Here is a 19,798-nt window from a genome sequence, read left to right as displayed (position 1 = left end):
TCTGCGCTTCCATCTTAGCATCTTGTCTGGACACCAGATGCCAGGCGGACAAAGGACGTTCCTCCCTGTGATCAGGTGGCTCCAGAGGCTTCTGTCAGTTCATAACTGTTACTACAGAATCCTATTCCTTCCCTTCCTTTCTGCCTTCGCATCTGAGGAGATGATCAAAGGTAGAAATAATTTAAGATTGAATACTACTTTGTGGACTTGGGGATAATATCAAAGCACAAGCCTATTTAAGCATAGTGTTTCATAAATGTGGCCGTGGGCTAGCCACTTATCCTCCCTGGGCTAGGCTTTTATATGTAATCGAGGAATAGTACCCTTTCAAAACTCTTTAAGAGTTGTGGAGAAGGCTAATTACAGTGTTCTTAGTTGTTACGTTACTTTGAAAATATGTAAAATGTGCCAAGTACTAGTCAATATAATTAGTTGTAACTCCTCTACTTTTTTAAAATGTAAAACATGTCTGAATGAGCCAATTAGTTTAATGAGAAGTTCGTATAGTCTACACCTAGCTGGAAAGAAACATACATATTAGGCTTTTGGGAGTGTGTCTCTCACAGTGAGTTGACTTGGGTTTTCCCAAATATCCATGTGACCAGCCCTCATCTTTGGTATGTAGGCAACTGCATTGCCTCCTCATAAAGCTCCCTTTCAAAAGGCTTTGCCTTTGCAAGCCTCTTCATGTTCACTAGCCCTCTTTTTTTTTTTTTTTAAATAATAACTCTTGGTAGTTTTATGATGTCTTTCATCTATAGTGCCCAGTGAGCGAGTGTCAACCTGACTTCTCACAGTACCCCTGGGAGGCAGTCAAGAAAGCAAGTACAGGCATTCCCAAAACCTTCCTGTGGAAAGCGAGAGATTGACAATAAGTGACTTGCACCAGAGCCACTGAGGTGGACTAGATCTTAGATGTACTTCTGTCCTTGGCACCCTTGTGACGCTCTGTGTACCATCGTGCGTTCAACTAGCTGGACCACAGCGATCTGTGCTTTCTGTAAAGCAGCTCTTCTGTCAGCTGTCACATTGCATCTGAGGTTTTTCTGGAGAAAAGAGTACAAGATAATTTATTTTTATGCCCATTTTGTTGTACATACATACAAGTCATGAAAGCTTTTCTTATGTCCAGCTAATTGAAGAACCTTTGAAACTGCTTTTCAGTCATGTTTCATAGGATCCAAATAGTTTTGTCTCTTGTGCTTCTGAACCTCCACAGTGTGTTGTTTCATACTAAAGGACTGCCTCACAGCTAAAAAAACAAAAAACAAAAACTGTCTTCCTTTGCTGTTTCTGTCATCACTAACCTTTGTCAATTCTTTCACTCTTCCTCTAGTCTCCTCCAACACCATTTCCTCATTTTCCACCCATTTGACTTGCCCATCTTTCCACCTTCCGTCATCATTATGCTCAATCAAGGGGCTTTTTAATCTGCTAACTGGCTCTTGTTTCCAACTTTTACATCCTCCTTTTCACAAACTGATACATTTTTGTCATTTATTTTAGTGTGAAGCAATGCCATACATAGCCTTTACTTGTTTGTTTTATTAATACTTTCCTTAGATCATTGTTACCTATTATTGCATTGATACAGCTTATATTTAATGAACCAAAACTGTGGTGTTTAAAATTTTCCATTTAAAATTATTTATGTTAATATCGCTCACATTTATCTTGTCAAAAAACACTTTCCCATCACTTTTATTTTTCCAACTCCTCTCCTTGATTTTTTTTCTTGTCTTCCTATTTTTTAATGTCTTTCCTTCAGTTCACCGTATATCCAATTGCCGTTGGCAAGAGGATGACCTGCATCTAGAGCCAGGGTTATAATAGCAGATCAAAACAGCCACCCTTACCCCTAGGGTGTCCAGTGATTGTAAATTCCCAGAACAAGTAATAAGAGCAGTTGAAAACTGGAAATCAGTCTCATATGTTTCATTTGTGAACACTGCTTTGGGTTGATTTTTCCTTGCCCATTTTTTAAAAATACATTTAAGATATATGTGCTTATTGGAGCTCAGGATTAAATGAATTAACATAAGCAAAAAGACGCTTAGAATAGTACCTGCACATAGTAAGCACTTAATCAATGTTATTATTCTACCATGTGGTTATTCTCTCTGTTGTACGTCAACCACATGAACTGCATTATCTTTTCTCTGCAGCCATTGTTTCAAATAGAAAATCCAAATGCGTTAAATTAATGCATACTTACTACCAAAAGTAGAAAGAGATATAGATACTGTAGAAGACTTGCTCAAAGACATTTCTATAAAAGAAATTTTATGTTTAATACGACTACTTTGGGATATGGAGGGCACTCTATGGAGAAAAAAACACATATTGCTCTTCCTTTTCCTTCAGAAAGGCAAGATCATTAGAACTATTGATTTAAAGGTTTCAGGTTTTTCAGTAGTTGCTGTTAAGAACAGCAATCAATTCCATGAAATGTAGTCTCCTTAGAATTAACCAGACAATATTTCTTGAACAATTAAATTCGAGGATTTTTGTATAAACTATGTCAGGTAGGTTGCTTCCTTTCCTTCATATTCACTCAGCACTGTAATAAAGAATGAGCCAACGACATGATGAGATTGGTTTACAGCCATGATGGTCTCAGGAAATGTTCCATAGATACCCCCTGAAATTATTACTTCCCACTAGAGGAAAAAGAAATCATATTTCTGGGCCTGATTCTTTTTTCAGTGTCAGACCCACGGCCTCAGAGAAAGGCTGTCATCCAGGGTTTCTTGATCGTTGAGCAGTTAATGACCTCTGGCTGTGCCCTGAGCTGTGTGTGCCTCTCTTGCTCATAAATCCCACAGAAGTGCCTGGTGCTAGGATGTTCATCTTTAAAGGCATTGGATTGGATTGGAGGGGGTTTGCATTAATGAACTCTTTCCTTGTCTGGGAAGGACAAGTGCTTTGTTGTGGCACTTAAGAAAAGGTTAAGTTTTCAAATTGTTTTGCCTGTGATCACAGTAAGCCAAATGATGAGAGGGTCTCCTTCACAACATAAAGGAAACTTCCTTCACCATTAAGGTCTGAAGCAGACCTTTATGTCAGTTTGCAAGTAAGACATATATCTTTTGAGGAGAACTGAGGGAATGCAGAGTGTTTCAGCTTATCCAAGAAATAAGAGTTCTGTTTTCAGATGATGGAAAAAGAGTGCTGTTTCCAGTCGATCCACTGCCTTGACCATTCAGTGATAACCACAAGATACTGCAAGGTATTTAATGAAAGAGAACACAAGGGTGAAGACGCAATCTGATGGACTTTCTGTCTATAGAGTAAACCAAAATAACATATTTTTAACCATAATTCTGAAATTAAGATTGAATTTGTCTTATGAACTTTTGAGTTTTGAATTTATTAACTAAATACTATTATATTCAGTTGATGTAATAGTTTCTTTAAAGAGTGGCTACAGTGGCAAGAGTTGGGTAAAGTCATAACAGGGTCCAGATACATAGTATTCCCTTCAGTGGTCATGTTTGTCTTACTTACCTAGAAAACGAGATTTCTGGATGAAATATGAAAGTGAACCTTGGATCATTAGTACCCAAATGTCTGATACCTATCCTGTGTTCTGTGAGTTTCTTTAACCCCATTGTTACTCAGAATCAACCACTTGATTAATAACAATGTTCCTTTGAAAGTAAGGTCAGAAACGATGTGGTTTTCACAAAACAAAAATCTCATCTTAAGTAAAACTGTAACAGCCCTTCATGATTCAACTTTATTTTTGGCAATTCTAACATATTCATGTTCTCTTCACCGTTTTAAATGATGACATCCCATTTCCCTATATGTTCCTCTGCTTGTTGTGAACCATCCAATGCTTTGCCTTTTGGGAAAACCCAAAAGCATGCATTTGATTTGCCTTTAAGTAGATAAAACATTTACAGAATTTTTTTTCTGGAAATTATTAGTTATTCTTGTAGCAAGTCTTAACACCTGATGAGACTTGGTCATTTAACATTTTAAAAGTTCAGTTGCTTTTTGTCCCCACTGGCTGTTGAATTCTACTCCCAAAATAGCTGCAGTATATCTTGCTTGCCTGCTTGCTCACTTGCTGTCTTTCCACCTTTTGTTCCATCTGAAAGCTAATTAGGAAAAATCTGATTATAAACAATCCTTATCTTAAAATTATGTCACTAATATAGCATTTTACCAGAACCATCTGTTTATAGGAATATAAGGCCATTGCTTTCTGTATGGCTGATGTCTGTATCTTTAATTAAAGTATTTAAATAGCCAAATAGTTTATATATTCCTGATTTTCACTTGGACGTGCCCTCCTTTTGGACACACTGTAAACAGGACCATGAGGAGAATTGAGCGTGATGGTTCTGGAGGCCTTTAGGTAATAACACTTCTCCCTACTTTTCTCTCTATCTCTGCTTTGCTCCTTGTCCTGATCCTGCTTTTGGCTTTCCTTCAACTGCTCCTCTGGCACTCTTGTGTGTAAAACAATCACCTGCACCCTAGTTATCCCCATTTGTCCTCGTTCAGCATCTTGCAGCCCCATCAACATCACGCCCTACAGAGCTGCACACTCTAGAAATCCACTGGAGCGACCAAAATTCTTTGTAACACCACCCGAGGGCTCCGCGCGGAGGAGGACTGTTCACGGCACAGCGGTGAGTAGCTCTTGGGAAGCAAGCCTGGTGAGTCTGGTGAGCACAAGTCTGCTGTTCTTGTGCAGACTGGACACCGCCCCAAGGTGCAGTGTGGATATCAGAGCGGGCTATGCCAACATCCATCATCACATCCACCCACCAGTCTTGAGTCTGCCTGACTAAGTGGTCCTGCTCCTACACTTTGTCCCCACTTGGGGATTCTACTCCCACAGAAAATCTAAATTTGAAGAGGAAAACCATTCTTTGTTCAAGCATGTCTGAGTGGCTAGACTGCCATCTGAGTGCTTTGAAACAAATCACTGCTATACCAGCCATACTTTAAGTGTGAAAGTAGGAAAAGCTTTGAAGGGGAAGTGGGCCTACACTGCTGCCTTTGCATTTTATCCCAACCATATCCAGAAGCTGGCTGCCTTCTAAATGTGGTTCACTAAAAAGCAAGATAAAGACTTTTTGTCTGTTTAGCTAATCCGTGTCAAGGCCCAGATCTTAAAATACAGTGACAAAGTATTTTGAAAACACTAATTACCTGCTAAGTAATTCTTGAAAGGCTGTTGGGCTCTGTTACAGAGTCACATTTTGCAAGTGAAGAATATAATTTGTACTTGTTGTTACTGGCAGGGTGGCTGAACTAACCTCAATTTTCACCATGCTGTAAATGCAATGAGGTCACTTGTATGTCTCCAGGAATATTTCCTCTTCTTTAAGCCATGTATCATTTGGCACCTGTTGAAAGATGTAGACATCTGTATTTTAGTGTTAAAGGACCCCCCAGTCAACCAGGAGATCTCATTGCCCCTCTCTCATGGTAATAGCATGACCCATGAAAGGCTGGAACAATGCTTTTCTCAATCTTAACTTCCCAGAGCAGTTCAAATGTATAAAGCTGATGGACACTTAAAACGATTTTGCTTAGACCTTTGAGGATAATTCAAGAGTTGTGAGAGTTTGATGGCTTTGCCTATAGGCATTTTTCTTTCAAGCCCCTCAAGCTTTCAGGAATCAACGTTTAATTCATGATTGAGTCAGACCTCCAGCCCTTGAAGCCAGAAGTGAAACTACCTTTGAAGTCTGGGAAGTTTACCATCATTAGCACGTTGATGCTTCAGAAAGCCTAGCTGTGGCCAAATAGCAATAGTCAAGCAGAACAGCTTTGGCCCTGAACACTGAACACTTATTGGGTGGGGAAAAGTGTTTACCAAAGGAAAAATATCTTGTTAGAGATTAAAAGGAAAATTAACACACCAGGAGGAAAGTGTGAGAGCCAATCCTCCAACAGATTAAATGAGTGGGATTTGTCATCACTTGATCCACAACCTGTATTTTCTCACCAGTCTTGTTTTGTCTTTTCCGTGCCTCTATTGGCTACCTTTTCATTTCTTTACAATTAAATATTTAGGCAAATACTTACTGTCAGAAAACGACTCACATAATTTATATTCCAGAGCTGCGCTGCAGAATTCAACCAAGCACTTGAAAATGTGACTGATGAGACTGACAGATCAAATCTGAAATTTATCTTTTAAACAATTTTTAATTGTGACAAAAAACAAAATTTACCTTCTCAACCATTTTTAAGTGCACAGTTCAAAAGTGTTAAGTATATTTACATTGTTATGCAACCAATCTCCAGAACTTTTTAAATCTTGCAAAACTGAAACTGTACCCACTAAGCAATAACTTTCCATTTCCTTATCCCTCAGCTCCTGGCAAGCACCATTTTACTTTCTGCTCCTATGAATTTGATTACACTAGATACCTTCATGAATGAAACCATGCTGCGTTTGTCTTTTGTGACTACTTGTACTTAGCGTATTAAGTCTGTCCTTCCATATTGTAGCATGTGACAAGATTTCCTTTCTTTTTAAGACTAGTAACACTCCACTGTGTATGTGCATATACACTCACACATATGTATTGACACACCACATCTTGTTAATCTGTTCATCTGTTGGTGGACATTTGAGTTGCTTCTTCCTTTTCGATATTGTGAATAGCATGGCTGTGAACATGGTTATGCACATATCTCTTTGAGATCCTGCCTTCGGTTCTTTTGAATACGTACCTGATTGTTGGATCTTATGGTAATTCTATTTTTAAGTAACTGCTACACTGTTTTTCATAGTGACGATACCATTTATTTACATTCTAACCAACAAGGTACAAGATCTTCCACTTTTTCACATCATCAGCAATATTTGTTTTGTTTTTTAAATAGTAGCCTAAGGAGCATGAGATGACTTCATTATGGTTTCGATTTGCATTTCTCCAATAGTTTGTGATGCTGAGCATCTTTCTGTGTGTTTGTTGGCCACCTGTATATCATCTTTGGAGAAAAATCCAATGAAGTCCCTTCCCCATATTTTTAATCTTAATTTTTAGTCTTTTAATCTTATTTTTAATTTTATTGGAGTTTTTATATATTATGGATATTCCTTATCAGATATGTGATTTGCAAATATTTTCTCTCATTCTTTAGGCTGCCTTCTTACTCTGTTGATTGTATCCTTTGATGCAGTTTTTAAGTTTGTAGCCCACTTTTCTATTTTGTTGTTGTTGTTGTTGTTACATGTGCTTTTGGTGTCATATCCAAGAAATTATTAACAAATCCAATATTAGGACTCTCCCCGTTTTTTTTTTCTGGGAATTTTATAGTTTGAAGTCTTAGCATTTAGGTTTTTTAAGCATTTTGAGTTCATTTTTGTATGTGGTATAAGGTAAGGGTCCAACTACATTTTTTTGCATGTGGATATCTAGTTTTCCCAGCACCATTTGTTGAATAGACTATCTTTTCCCCATTAAGTGGTCTTGGCACCTTTGTCAAGGCTCTTTGACCGTATACTCAAGGTTTTATTTTTGGTGGTCTGTTCTGTTCGTTGGTCTTTAAGTCTGTTTTTATGCCAGTACCACATTGTTTTGATTACCATTGCTTTGTAATATGTTCTAAAACCAGAAAATGTGACTTCCAACTTTGTTCTTTTTTCAAGACTGTTTTGTCTATTCAGGGTCCCTTGAGATTCTATATGAGTTTAGGATGGAGTTTTCTATTTCTGACAAAAAAAAAAAATGATGTGACCTTTTGATAAAGAGTGTATTGATTCTATAGATTGCTTATAGTAGTGATATATTACCAATAACAAGTCTTCCAGCCTGTGAACATAAGAGGTATTCCCATTTATGTTGCATCTTCTTTAATTTCCTTCAGCAGTGCCTTCTAGTTTTTACCATAGACGTCTTCCATGTCCTAGGTTAAGTTTATTCCTACATATTCTTTTTTTGATGCTGTTGTAAATGGTATTGTTTTCTTAATTTTCTTTTTATTTGGTTTATCTACATTCAACTGACTGCTCTTGAGCACTTGAAATACATTTGTGAGACTGAACTTAACATTAATTTTTAATTAATTTAGGTCCAAATTCAAATAGCCAAATCTGGTTAGTGGCTACCATTTTATTCAGTGTAGATGCAGAATATTTCTATCATCCCAGTTCTTTTGTACAATGCTACCTTGGGATATCTGTTTATATTGTCTCTCTTGTAGGTTATTTGTATTCTAAACCTAACTCTAACTGTAAAATTAAAGTCTTTGTCCTGCTGGTAAGTTGTCCAGACCATTGACATGGGCAGCTTGCTGTGTATGTTTCCAACTTAGCCTTGTGGAAAGTATTAACAGGAAAGATTATTATACAAACCACTGGCTATTAACTCAGATCAGGATAAGAATTAGGAGCACCTTCACATGTGTGTAACTCAAATAAGTGACTGAGTCTAAGACCAACAGAAAGACATTTGAAAGACATTTGTGACTTTAGCCACATTAAAATGTTTTGAGAAAAAGAAAAGCAATTCAAGCTACTTAACCCCAACCTCCCTCGGGAAGGGAAGCATAATTACCACCCTGTACTCTTGCAAAGAGCATTCCATATGGTGGCTACTGCTTCAGCTACCCAAGGACTGCAAGTGTTCTCTGAGACTCTGCCTCCTGCCTTCTGGTACCAGAGATGGGGACAGAAGGTGGTCATGCAGCTGCAAGTTACATAGAGGGGCACGTGCCCTGTGAAGCTCTTTCCTGACCCATCCTTCATGTGTTTATTCTGGGGAAATGTCGAGTATTATTTGACAGTGAGGTGTTTTCCCCCACCTATAGTCTAGCCCATCATTTGGGATGTTACTAAGGAAAAGAGAAGCAGTTAGAAGAAGTGCTGAAGGGAACAAAGTCGGGGGGGTGGGGGTGGCAGGTGATGGAGAAGGTAGGTGATGCTTAAGTCAGGCAGGAAGGAAAAGAAGGTACACACCAGCTTGTTGGCTCTGAAGCTAGATGATGTTCTGTCTTTTCTCTAACAACCTCAGCCTGAGCTCCTGCAAGGATTCTACCGACTGAAGGACTGCTAGACATCTACACAGGTGTCTCCAGCAAGCATTCATTGCCCTCGCAGAACACTGTCAGCCATGTTTCAGATACTTGGAATGAGTCTCTCTTGCCGTGTTCCTTGTTTGTTTTTTGTCTTGGTTGACTTTATCAGAACACTTCTGGGTTTCTTTTGCCCATTTCAACCTGGGAAAGGTATCATTTCTCTGGCTAATTCCTAGTGTTCAGTCAGAGGAGGGCTGATAGTTCAGCCCACTGTCAGATTCTTATTTCATCCCTAATGAAGAAGGCCAAAAATAGCTAAAATTCCTCACCTTGGGTCTGACTTTTCCTTCAAGGGCGAGAGGACACTAGGTAAGGGAGGACTTGTTTATATTCATCAGTATAAAGAAAAAATTAACGTCTGATATAACTGAGCTGTAGTGTGTTCCAGGGTGAAAAAAAGAAAAATGCTAAAGATTTAAAAGGGATAAAGGTAGGGAGGATAAGCTGGAAGTGACCTTTATTTTGACCTTTGTGTGGACTATACCAGAATATGAGAGATTTTGGTCCGGGCAGTTTTAGACAGGAAGCATAGGTGCTTTCTAAAAGTGTGTTTTTGCTTTGTTTTTTACAAATACACATCCAAATCACACTTCCAGAACCTTCTTATTAGTGTCAGATTGTGTTGATTCAATTATAAGGTTCAGTTTTAACCTAATAAAGGCCTTTTGTTGGGGTGGAATGGATATATATGGCAAAGGCTGGAAATTTTCCATGTCATTCAGTGGATTACAGCTTCACTGTTGAACACTATGAATGTGATTGTCCTGCTCGTGGAAAAATCTAATTATTGTGTTTCTCTGAACTTAGGGCTATAAAAGAGAGAAGGAGAGAGAAAATGTGCCCTTCCACCTCACATCCGGCAGCCAAAGGTCTCTGTCTCCATCTCATCCCAAAGCCAGATCACCAGCTTCCTCCCGACTTTGGTAAGTGAAATATAAGAGCCTGGCAGTGTTGTTCCATGTTGGATAATTAGTAGTGTCTGTCCTCTGGCTCTGAAAAGAAACTGTTCTCCCCACATTGTTTAGCCTTCTCTTAGGGAGTAACATTTTTCCTCAGAGGAAAGAAAAAAGAAGCCTGGAATGAACCTCTAAAGCAAATACTTTAGATCTTACATGTTTGCCATGTAAGATGTGAGAGATGTGCTCACATAGCTCAATACCTTCATTTCTCTTGGTGTTGGTATTCCAAGACTGGTACATGGTAGAGATGTGGAGAGAGGGGGGTTCTGGCGAGCCTGTCCTCATGTTCCCTCTTCTCTTTGTCTGTTGCCCAGGCTCCCATCCAAGTCCTTTCCCCATCTGCCTGGCACCCCCAGACCAGCACCCTCCACACCTCCTGGACCAGTCAAAGCTGCCCCTGCTCAGCTCCGGCCCCCCTCCCCCGGCAACATCCGCCCTGTCAAGAGAGAAGTCAGAGTGGAATCTGAGAGAAAAGACCCTGAGAAGGAACCTCAGAAAGTTTCCAGTGAGCCCTCACTAAAGGGCAGAACACCTTTGGTGAAAGTAGAAGAGTCCACAGTTGAAGAGGGGACGCCAGACGAAACAGAGCCTGCCCCCGGTAGGAACCCACTGATTAGTGCAGCGGGGGCTGCTTGGACTCTTCTTTCTCTGCTGCACTGCTTTTACTTAGCCCTTCCTCCTTCCCTCTCTTTCTTCCCTCCCTTCTTTGCTCCCTTTTTGGGCAGTTGGAAATTTTACTCTAAGACTAATTTGGGGACCTTTTCTTAAGTATAATTTTCTTGCATATAAAGAAGGAATCATCCATCCAACAGCCTATTGTTAGAGCCACAGCATACTTGTTCCAGGTATGGTTTAGGATTCCTTTCATTGGCTGAGTCCAATAATTTGACAAAATGTGGTATTCAGAGCACCTGTATCAGAATCATTTATCTATTGCTGTGTAACAAAGTATCCCAAAACTTTGGAGTTTATAACAACAGACAGGTACTGTATCATGCAGAGTCTTGAGGAAGGAATTTGAGAGCAGTTTAGCTGGGTTGTTAGAGGATGACTCACACACACGGCTGTCATTTCCTGACGCCGAGGCAGGTGGCCGTCGTTTCCTGACACATGGGCCTCGCCATAGGGTTATTTCATGTCCACACATTCTGTCTGCTTGCTCTGTTGGCTTTCCCCAGCTGAGTGACCTGGGGGAAACACAAGAAGCCCACAGTATCTTTTATGCCTAATCTCAGAAGTCTCACATACACAGAAGTCACGATTTCTGCCACACAGTTCACTAGCTTCAACTCACACTCAACTGGAGGGGATTAGTCTCTACCTTTTAGAAGGAGGATTTTCAAAAAATTTATGGAAATATTTTTCAACCACATCTATAATGTTTCATACTATAGAACCCTGCCCCTACCTCAGACCTATTAAACCAGCATATGTTGTGAATCCATGGACTCTGATACTAAGGTCGTCTGACTCCTGTGCAGGATTGCCAGAAGAAACAGTGGCAGTTATCCTGTGTGGGGGCTTCCCTGGTAGCTCAGACAGTAAAGAATCTGCCTGCAATATGGGAGACCCGGGTTCGATCCCTGGGTCAGGAAGATCCCCTGGAGAAGGGAATGCCTACCCATTCCAGTATTCTTACCTGGAGAACCTCATGGACGGAGGAGCTTTGTGGACTAGAGTCCATGGGATTGCAGAGTCAGACATGACTGAGCAACTAACACGTCACTTATACTTCACATCCTACGTGTACTGTAGTTTGAGGACCACTGGCTTATTAGCCTGCGTGACTGACAGAGGTCAGAACTTTTTCCAGGAGACCCAGTGGATCTCATCTCTACCAGACTAACCGGATGCTGTCTAGAAGTTTAAAAATCACCTGGAGCTAGAAATTCAGTACATCTTGTTGAAAACTGTCTTCATCCAAAAGTTTTCTCTTTAAAACTTAATTTGAAGATAGAGGGTGAGGGCAAAGAAAGAGTAGATGACTCAAGACAAATGATAATATTATTAAGGGAATGGGAGAGTCCAGTATCTGTTTACATGTAAACAGGGAGAAGAGAAAGGCCAAAAAGTGTCCTGAAGACAAAGAAAAAACTTGTGGGAGCAGGAGAAATGTAAATCTTGAAAGGGTCTGGAGTGGTCAGGTGCATCTCACCTTGGTGCCTGGGGTTGGGGGTTGGGAGGGTTCCCTGCTGCACAAGCCTTCTAGGTACTTTCCCTGAATCCAGATAAGGTCAGAGAACTGCTGTAATCTTGCATGTTCACATTAGGACTGGCAGTGGAGACCTGGCCTGTCTAAGGAGCACGGATGCTGGTTCATTCCTTCTCAGACCTGGAGACAATGCTGGGTGGACCTAAGGGATCTCTCGACTGTTGTCTTCCCAGCCTGAACCTAGGCTCGTAGTAGGGACACTGGCCATGGTCATAGAAAGGCTTTAGTCCTCTAATGATAAATAGTCACTTAAGAGAAGGAATTTTTTTTTTAATGAATTGAAAGGCAAAAAGGAGCTCTCATCTTTTTTGTTAGGGTTATAACTTCCTTTAGAACCTAATGTGAGGCTTTATATTCAGTACACGTTCGATATGTGTTGTTAACTGATTTAACTGTGTAAAAATAAGACTCAGTGACAGTGTCAGCTTTGGATGTCTCACTCGCACATGAAGCTTTTTGTTACCTGTTGCCCGGTTACGGATAGAATACAGTGAAACCCTGAGAACGCTCCGTAATAAACATTCCCTTTTCTATTACAATGATGAATTCTAGGCCTGGGGTCTGGGGGATGCTAGTTTTTGTTTTGTTCTTTGGCTTTTGTTTCCAATTGGCTTTCTCCTTGTACCTGTTTGTACAGCTGCTCCAGCGGCAGCCTCGGCCCCAGCTCCGGCCCCAGCTCCGGCCCCAGCCTCCACCCCAGCCCCGACACCAGCCCCGTCATCCACCCTGACTGCCAGTGCTTCTCCAAAGACCTCTGCGGGCACCACCGACCCAGAAGAGGCCACAAGGCTGCTTGCTGAGAAGAGGCGGCTGGCCCGAGAGCAGAGAGAGAAGGAGGAGAGAGAGAAGCGGGAGAAGGAAGAACTCGAAAGGTAATGGAGTGACACCCTCGTGACACCTTGGAGTAAGTCTTCAGAAGTGGTGGTAGTGTTGAAGGCGAATCTATGTAAGTTGTTACAGAATTACTCTCACCTGCCGTTCCTCTGATGACTAAGCAACTTTTTAAGTCACATTTTTTTTATAATGACAATACAACAAAATTGATGGAGAAAAGTTTGAAGAAAAAAAAACCATAATCCTACCAGATTTCAATAAGTGTGTACATTTTGATTCATCCTTTCCAGTCTCTGAACAGTGTGTGGGTGTATATACATGCCTATATACAGACACACATATTTTCATGATTGTAACCACCGTAGAGGTACAGTTGTACAGTCTGAGTTTGTTTTTTTTAATCTAACATCTTGCTCATCCCCATGTTTCCTCATTATCTTATTATTTTAAAGCTGTATAATAAAAGCTCATGTTTTCTGAGATAAAGTGCCCCGTGACTGCCTGCCAGACAGTATGCCAGGGGTACTTTGCTTCGTTGGCCTCCTTCTGGAGCTAATAAGGCTAATGTTAATATAATTGTTCTTCAAATAGGCAGAACTGCCTCTCAGGAAAGTATGCTGGGCCGCCATCTTGGACATGCCCTACCCTTAGTCCCAAAAGGGAGTTTACATGGTCCATCTTACCCCGTCCTGCCCCAGAATGTTATAACCTTTATTTATTTACAGAAACTGGGAGGGGAGTGTTAAATTCTTTACTAAAAGTTAACATTATTGGATTCAATAAGTCTGAGCCTTTAAAGATAGTTATATTGCAGATCCTTAAAACAAAAAAACAAGCTGCCCTCAGAATACGAGTGGTTACATTTTGCTTTTTGCTTCTGTTTCCCACGAGGCAACATGAGGTGGGGGAGAGAGAGTGGCTTCACATGTATCCAAGTGGAGACTGTGGCAGACCTCCCAACAACCGTCCTTGAGATAACCGCAAGCTCCAGCCTCGCCAAGGAACTCCCCTCACGTTTCCTTGTCTTGGTTGGTCTTTTTTCCAGACAAAAGCGAGAAGAATTGGCCCAGAAGGTAGCTGAAGAGAGAAGCCGCCGAGAGGAGGAGGCCCGCCAGCTGGAAGCTGAGCTAGCCCGGGAGCGGGAAGAGCAGCTGCGGCGGCAGGAGGAGGAGCGGGCCCAGCGCGAGCGCGAGGAGATGGAGCGCATCCGGAAACAGGTAGCGGGGTCCGGCTCGCGCTGGGAAGCAGGTCGGCTGCGCAGCCCTGGCTCAGGATGGCGCGACGGGGCAGCTCAGATGAGCAGAGCAAGGTGTCTAGCATGTGGTGAGGAGCGCTCTGAGTCTCCTGTGCGCCGGGATTTCGGGGCAGCGGGCAAAGCCAGCTTGTCCCTATGAAGCCGATGCCGTCTTCTCATTTTCAGAAGGAAGAAGAAGCTCGTGTTCGGGAAGAAGCAGAGAGGGTCCGGCAGGAGCGGGAAAAGCATTTCCAGAGAGAAGAGCAAGAGCGCCTGGAGAGGAAGAAGGTATCTGGGACACTCACTGCTCTGATTCTTCCTAGAATGAAGCAGGCTAAAGATGGAGAGACTGGCTCACCACATTCAGAAAACAAATGTGTCTTGCCCATTTTAGGTTCTCTAAAACAGCTCAGTATTAATATTCTCCTCCAAAGAAATTGGCCTTGGTGTTTCAGTCCTCACCAAAAAACAGTTACTTCCAATTCATGTGGCCTAAGCCAATTCCAACGTTTTTGTGTGTGTGCTGTGCCTGACTCTTTGCGGACGCTATGAACTGTAGCCCTCCAGGCTCCTCTGCCCACAGGATTCTGGAGGCAAGAATACTGGAGTGGTTTGCCATTTCCTCCTCTAGGGGATCTTCCCAACTCAGAGATTGAGCCTGTGTCTCTTACATCTCCTGCATTGGCAGGCAGGTTCTTTACCGTTAACTTTTTTTAATAACTCCAATTAAGACAAAGAGAAAATTTTCCTAAAATAGACATGTTTAGGTGCCCTGCTATTTGCTTAGTCAGCGAAATGCACCAGGCCAGCTTTCTTCCTTTATCGGATCTGTTTGCTCAATTCTTCCTTTCTTGTAGCGACTTGAGGAGATTATGAAAAGGACCAGAAGAACAGAAGCTTCAGATAAGGTATTGAGATGGCCATTTTCTAAACTATTCTTAATGGGGTTTTTTTAACCTGTAATTTTAACATTAAAAATGCTTTTTTCTTGGCTAGAAAACTGTTGATCAGAGAAATGGAGATATAACCAAGGGAACTCCCACTGGAGGAACAGGTATGTATTTCAGTGAACTCAATTCAAATGCAGAATTTTTGAATTGACTCTAGAGGTCAAGATAAGCACTGATTTTAAAATAAAACTAATTCATTCACAGAAGCTTAGGTGTATCTCATCTAATCTACAAATCCATTTATCTAAAAATCTGTAGCATTTCTAGCAGATTTTTTTCACATTTGGTTATACTCTAATGGAGTTGATATCTTAAGTCATTTTATATCATATACTTGTTCTATTATGTATATATTTGTGTGTCCATATCTGATATATATGCCTTTATATAGGGCTTCCCTGGTGGCTCAGAGGTTAAAGCGTCTGCCTGCAATGCGGGAGACCTGGGTTCGATCCCTGGGTTGGGAAGATTCCCCTGGAGAAGGAAATGGCAACCCACTCCAGTATTCTTGCCTGGGGAATCCCATGGACGGAGGAACCTGGTGGGCTACAGTCCACGGGGTCGCAAAGAGTCGGACACGACTGAGCAACTTCACTTTCACTTCACTTTCATAGTGGTGGATGGTTTAGTCGCTAAGTCATGTGCAACTCTTGTGGCCCCATCCATGGCCTATAACCCACCAGGCTCCTCTGTCATGGGATTTTCCAGGCAAAAATACTGGAGTGGGTTGCCATTTCCTTCTCCAGTATATACACACATTAAAATTAATTTTCTTTGAATATATAATTAAATATCATTTGGAGACTCAGGTTTATTCCCTGGGTCAGAAAGATCCCCGGGAGAAGGAAATGGCAACCCACTCCAGTATTCTTACCTGGAGAATTCCATGGACAGCCCATGGGGTCACAAAGAGTCGGACACGACTATAGGACTAACACTGTCACCATCTGCTAAAGGAACCTGTATTTATATTGGCTATTAAGGACATTAAACTTTCTGTACTTACAGCAGTTCTCAGAAAAGGATTTAAATGTTATGTAAGTTCTGACTTCAGAAGACAATTAAAATTTGAAAATTGTTGAAATTTCATTAGAAAATTGTTCATATGCCATAGGCTTTGGCCAGAGATGATTAATTTCTTGGTGATTTTAAATCAAATTTGATGTAAATAAAAATAAAACTTCATGATTTTACAGAAGGGTGATTGGTCAATAGTACATTATTATTTTCTCCTTTCATCATCTGCAGTGTCAATATGAAGAGACAGGACCAGAGATACCTCAGTTTCTTTTGCTTGCTTTTTTTTTTTTAAAGACAAATGAAATGATTTACAGGAAAGGACATTTCTCTGTAAACTCTCAGTTCAGTTCAGTCACTCAGTCGTGTCTGACTCTTTGAGACCCCATGAATCACAGCACACCAGGCCTCCCTGTCCATCACCAACTCCCGGAGTTCACTCATACTCACGTCCATCGAATCGGTGATACCATCCAGCCATCTCATCCTCTGTCCCCTTTTCCTCCTGCCCCCAATCCCTCCCAGCATCAGAGTCTTTTCCAGTGAGTCAACTCTTCACATGAGGTGGCCAAAGTACTGGAGTTTCAGCTTCAGCATCATTCCTTCCAAGGAACACCCAGGACTGATCTCCTTTATAATGGACTGGTTGGATCTCCTTGCAGTCCAAGGGACTCTCAAGAGTCTTCTCCAACACCACAGTTCAAAAGCATCAATTCTTCGGCACTCAGCTTTCTTCACAGTCCAACTCACATCCATACATGACCACTGGAAAAGCCATAGCCTTGACTAGAGGGACCTTGTTGGCAAAGTAATGTCTCTGCTTTTCAATATGCTAACTAGGTTGGTCATAACTTTTCTTCCAAGGAGTTAAGTGTCTTTTAATTTCATGGCTGCCGCCACCATCTGCAGTGATTTTGGAGCCCCCGAAAAATAAAGTCTGACACTGTTTCCACTGTTTTCCCATCTATGTCCGGTGAAGTGATGGGACCAGATGCCATGATCTTAGTTTTCGGAATGTTGAGCTTTAAGCCAGCTTTTTCACTCTTGTCTTTCACTTTCATCAAGAGACTTTTTTGTTCCTCTTCACTTTCTGCCATAAGGGTGGTGTCATCTGCATATCTGAGGTTATTGATATTTCTCCCGTCAATCTTGATTCCAGCTTGTGCTTCTTCCAGCCCAGCGTTTCTCATGATGTACTCTGCTACTGCTGCTAAGTCGCTTCAGTCGTGTCCGACTCTGTGCGACCCCATAGATGGCAGCCCATCAGGCTCCGCCATCCCTGGGATTCTCCAGGCAAGAACACTGGAGTGGGTTGCCATTTCCTTCTCCAACGCATGAAAGTGAAAAGTGAAAGTGAAGTCGCTCAGTTGTGCCCGACTCTTAGCGACCCCATGGACTGCAGCCTACCAGGCTCCTTCGTCCATGGGATTTTCCAGGCAAGAGTACTGGAGTGGGTTGCCATATGTACTCTGCATAGAAGTTAAATAAGCAGGGTGACAATATACAGCCTTGATGTACTCCTTTTCCTATTTGGAACCAGTCTGTTGTTCCATGTCCAGTTCTAAGTGTTGCTTCCTCACCTCCATATAGGTTTCTCAAGAGGCAGGTCTATAAACTATAGGGACTTTCAAATGTGAACTTTGGGGTTTAGGGATTTGGTTTTACTTCAGGAGAGGCTTTCCTAGGTCCTTTAGGTCATGACCCCTTCTTAATGGTGTTTTCATGCTCTTTTTATTTTTAAATATTTGTTTGGCTGCACTAGATCTTAGTTGTATTTGGCATACAGGATCTTTAGTTGCAGTATTTGAATTCCCAGTTGCATCATGTGAGATCTTTTTCCCTGACCAGAAATTGAACCCAGGCCCTCTGCCTTGGGAGCATGGAGTCTCCCAGTCACTGAACCACCAGGGAAGTCCCCATCTTTTTTTTTTTTTTTTTTTTTCCCCATGCTCTTTTAAAGATGCCCTAATTATATTTGTTTGGAAAACAGCCTTAATGGTTGCCTGTTAACCCCACTGTATTTTTAACAGGTTGTCTCTAGGAATGTTGTAATAGATGCAGGCTTGAAGCAGGTGTGGCACCCAGTGAGTGATCAGAATGCGCATTTTAGGGTGTAAATTGTACCAACTCAGGATTATTTGAGGAGCTGATGCTGTAGATTGTGCAGAGCCAAACAAACAGCTCCTAGTTTTGTTTTTTTTCCCCCAATCTTTCTTCTTTCTGCTATTTCCCTGTCAATTCTTTTGATATTCTTCTGGAACGAACAATGGTGAGAGGGAAGGTGAAACTTGTCAGTCATCATACTTGTGTTTATCGTCACTAATAATCAGTGTGATTGAATACTGCTAGAAAGAGGCCTGAGGATTATCTAACACATTTTCCTCTTCTCCCAGTCTCTTTAGTGGTTGAGGGCTAAATGGTATTACCAGTGCTCCAAAGAGAATTCTAGGCTAGGGCGGCAGGTGAATTTGCAGACCTATCAGAAGTCTTCTCAGAAGCTGTTACCAATTTTGTAAATGTTGACAGCTTTTAAGTTATCATCAGTCTCTTCTTTGCTTCAGTTACTAAGTTCTTTGTACATCTGGCCATTTTATTCAATTTGTACTAAGCTGTGAAATAACACTTCTTTGGAATTATTTCACTTATTCTCTGACATCAAGCTGAAACCATAAACTGCCACAAAGGTCCCTGAAACTATGATCTACGTTAAGTTTTATAAGACTTCATATAAACCTGGCCCAGATTTTAAAGTCACTTATCAATACTGTTGGCTTACGCTAGACTCCAGCAGGGAGCGTTGAATGACTAGGTAGCATAGTTAGGTACAATTCACTGGCCTTCCATGTATGAAATCCATACCATTCTTAAGTGTGACTAGAACTAAACTGAGTTTTACCAAATAGGGTAAAACCACTTTTCACCACTTAGGGTATTTCATGATTATTTGCTCCAAATCCTTCAGTAATCATTTGTTCAGCATCAGCTTGGCCAAGTCAACATACTACTGTCTTCATCAATTGCTGTGATTTCAGTATTACATATTTTGCCCAAAATCAATTGGGTGCAGGCAAAAATAATAGCAGCCCTGGTTTCCACACTTACAATGTGCCATGCAGTGTTCTAAGTACTCTTACTAAGTACAAGTGTTCTAAGTACATTTACTTCTCACAGTAGCTTATGAGGTAGGTACTATTATCCATGAGGAAACCAAAGCACAGAGCATTTATGGCTTGCCCAAGGTCACAGAGCTGGAAAGTGGCAGAGCCAGGACATAAATCCAAGCATTCTGGCTGCTGGGCTTTGGGTTTGATAGTAGAGTTACTAGTAACCCTTTATCCCATCATCTTTGCTATGTCCAGCAGTATCTACACTTCCAAATATGACAAACTCTCCAGGATTGGAGGAACCAGAGGCCAGCACCCATGTGGTTACCTCTCACCAATCAAAAGTGACGGTGGACAGGTGAGTTAGACAGCCGGGGCTTTTCTTAGCACATTAGAGCAAAGCAGGACAGCTTTTGTCTAACCATCCCCTCCCC

General features: G+C 41.4%; 1 protein-coding gene across 1 annotated transcript in view; it reads left to right on the top strand.

Moving 5' to 3' along the window:
- Window positions 1–19,798, top strand: part of MAP7 (microtubule associated protein 7) — a 151,141-nt gene that overhangs the window by 127,780 nt on the left and 3,563 nt on the right. Inside the window, exons 8-16 of the mRNA XM_052645615.1 lie at window positions 4,516–4,643; window positions 9,862–9,977; window positions 10,328–10,611; window positions 12,863–13,097; window positions 14,105–14,276; window positions 14,480–14,581; window positions 15,151–15,201; window positions 15,290–15,347; window positions 19,620–19,722. Of these exons, the coding sequence (XP_052501575.1) occupies window positions 4,516–4,643; window positions 9,862–9,977; window positions 10,328–10,611; window positions 12,863–13,097; window positions 14,105–14,276; window positions 14,480–14,581; window positions 15,151–15,201; window positions 15,290–15,347; window positions 19,620–19,722 (1,249 nt within the window). The remainder of the gene's footprint in view (window positions 1–4,515; window positions 4,644–9,861; window positions 9,978–10,327; window positions 10,612–12,862; window positions 13,098–14,104; window positions 14,277–14,479; window positions 14,582–15,150; window positions 15,202–15,289; window positions 15,348–19,619; window positions 19,723–19,798) is intronic.

This window comes from Budorcas taxicolor, chromosome 9 (assembly GCF_023091745.1).
Source record: "Budorcas taxicolor isolate Tak-1 chromosome 9, Takin1.1, whole genome shotgun sequence".
Lineage (NCBI taxonomy): Eukaryota > Metazoa > Chordata > Mammalia > Artiodactyla > Bovidae > Budorcas > Budorcas taxicolor.
Note: the sequence above shows the minus strand (reverse complement) of the source record. Positions and strands in the feature narration are given on the sequence as shown.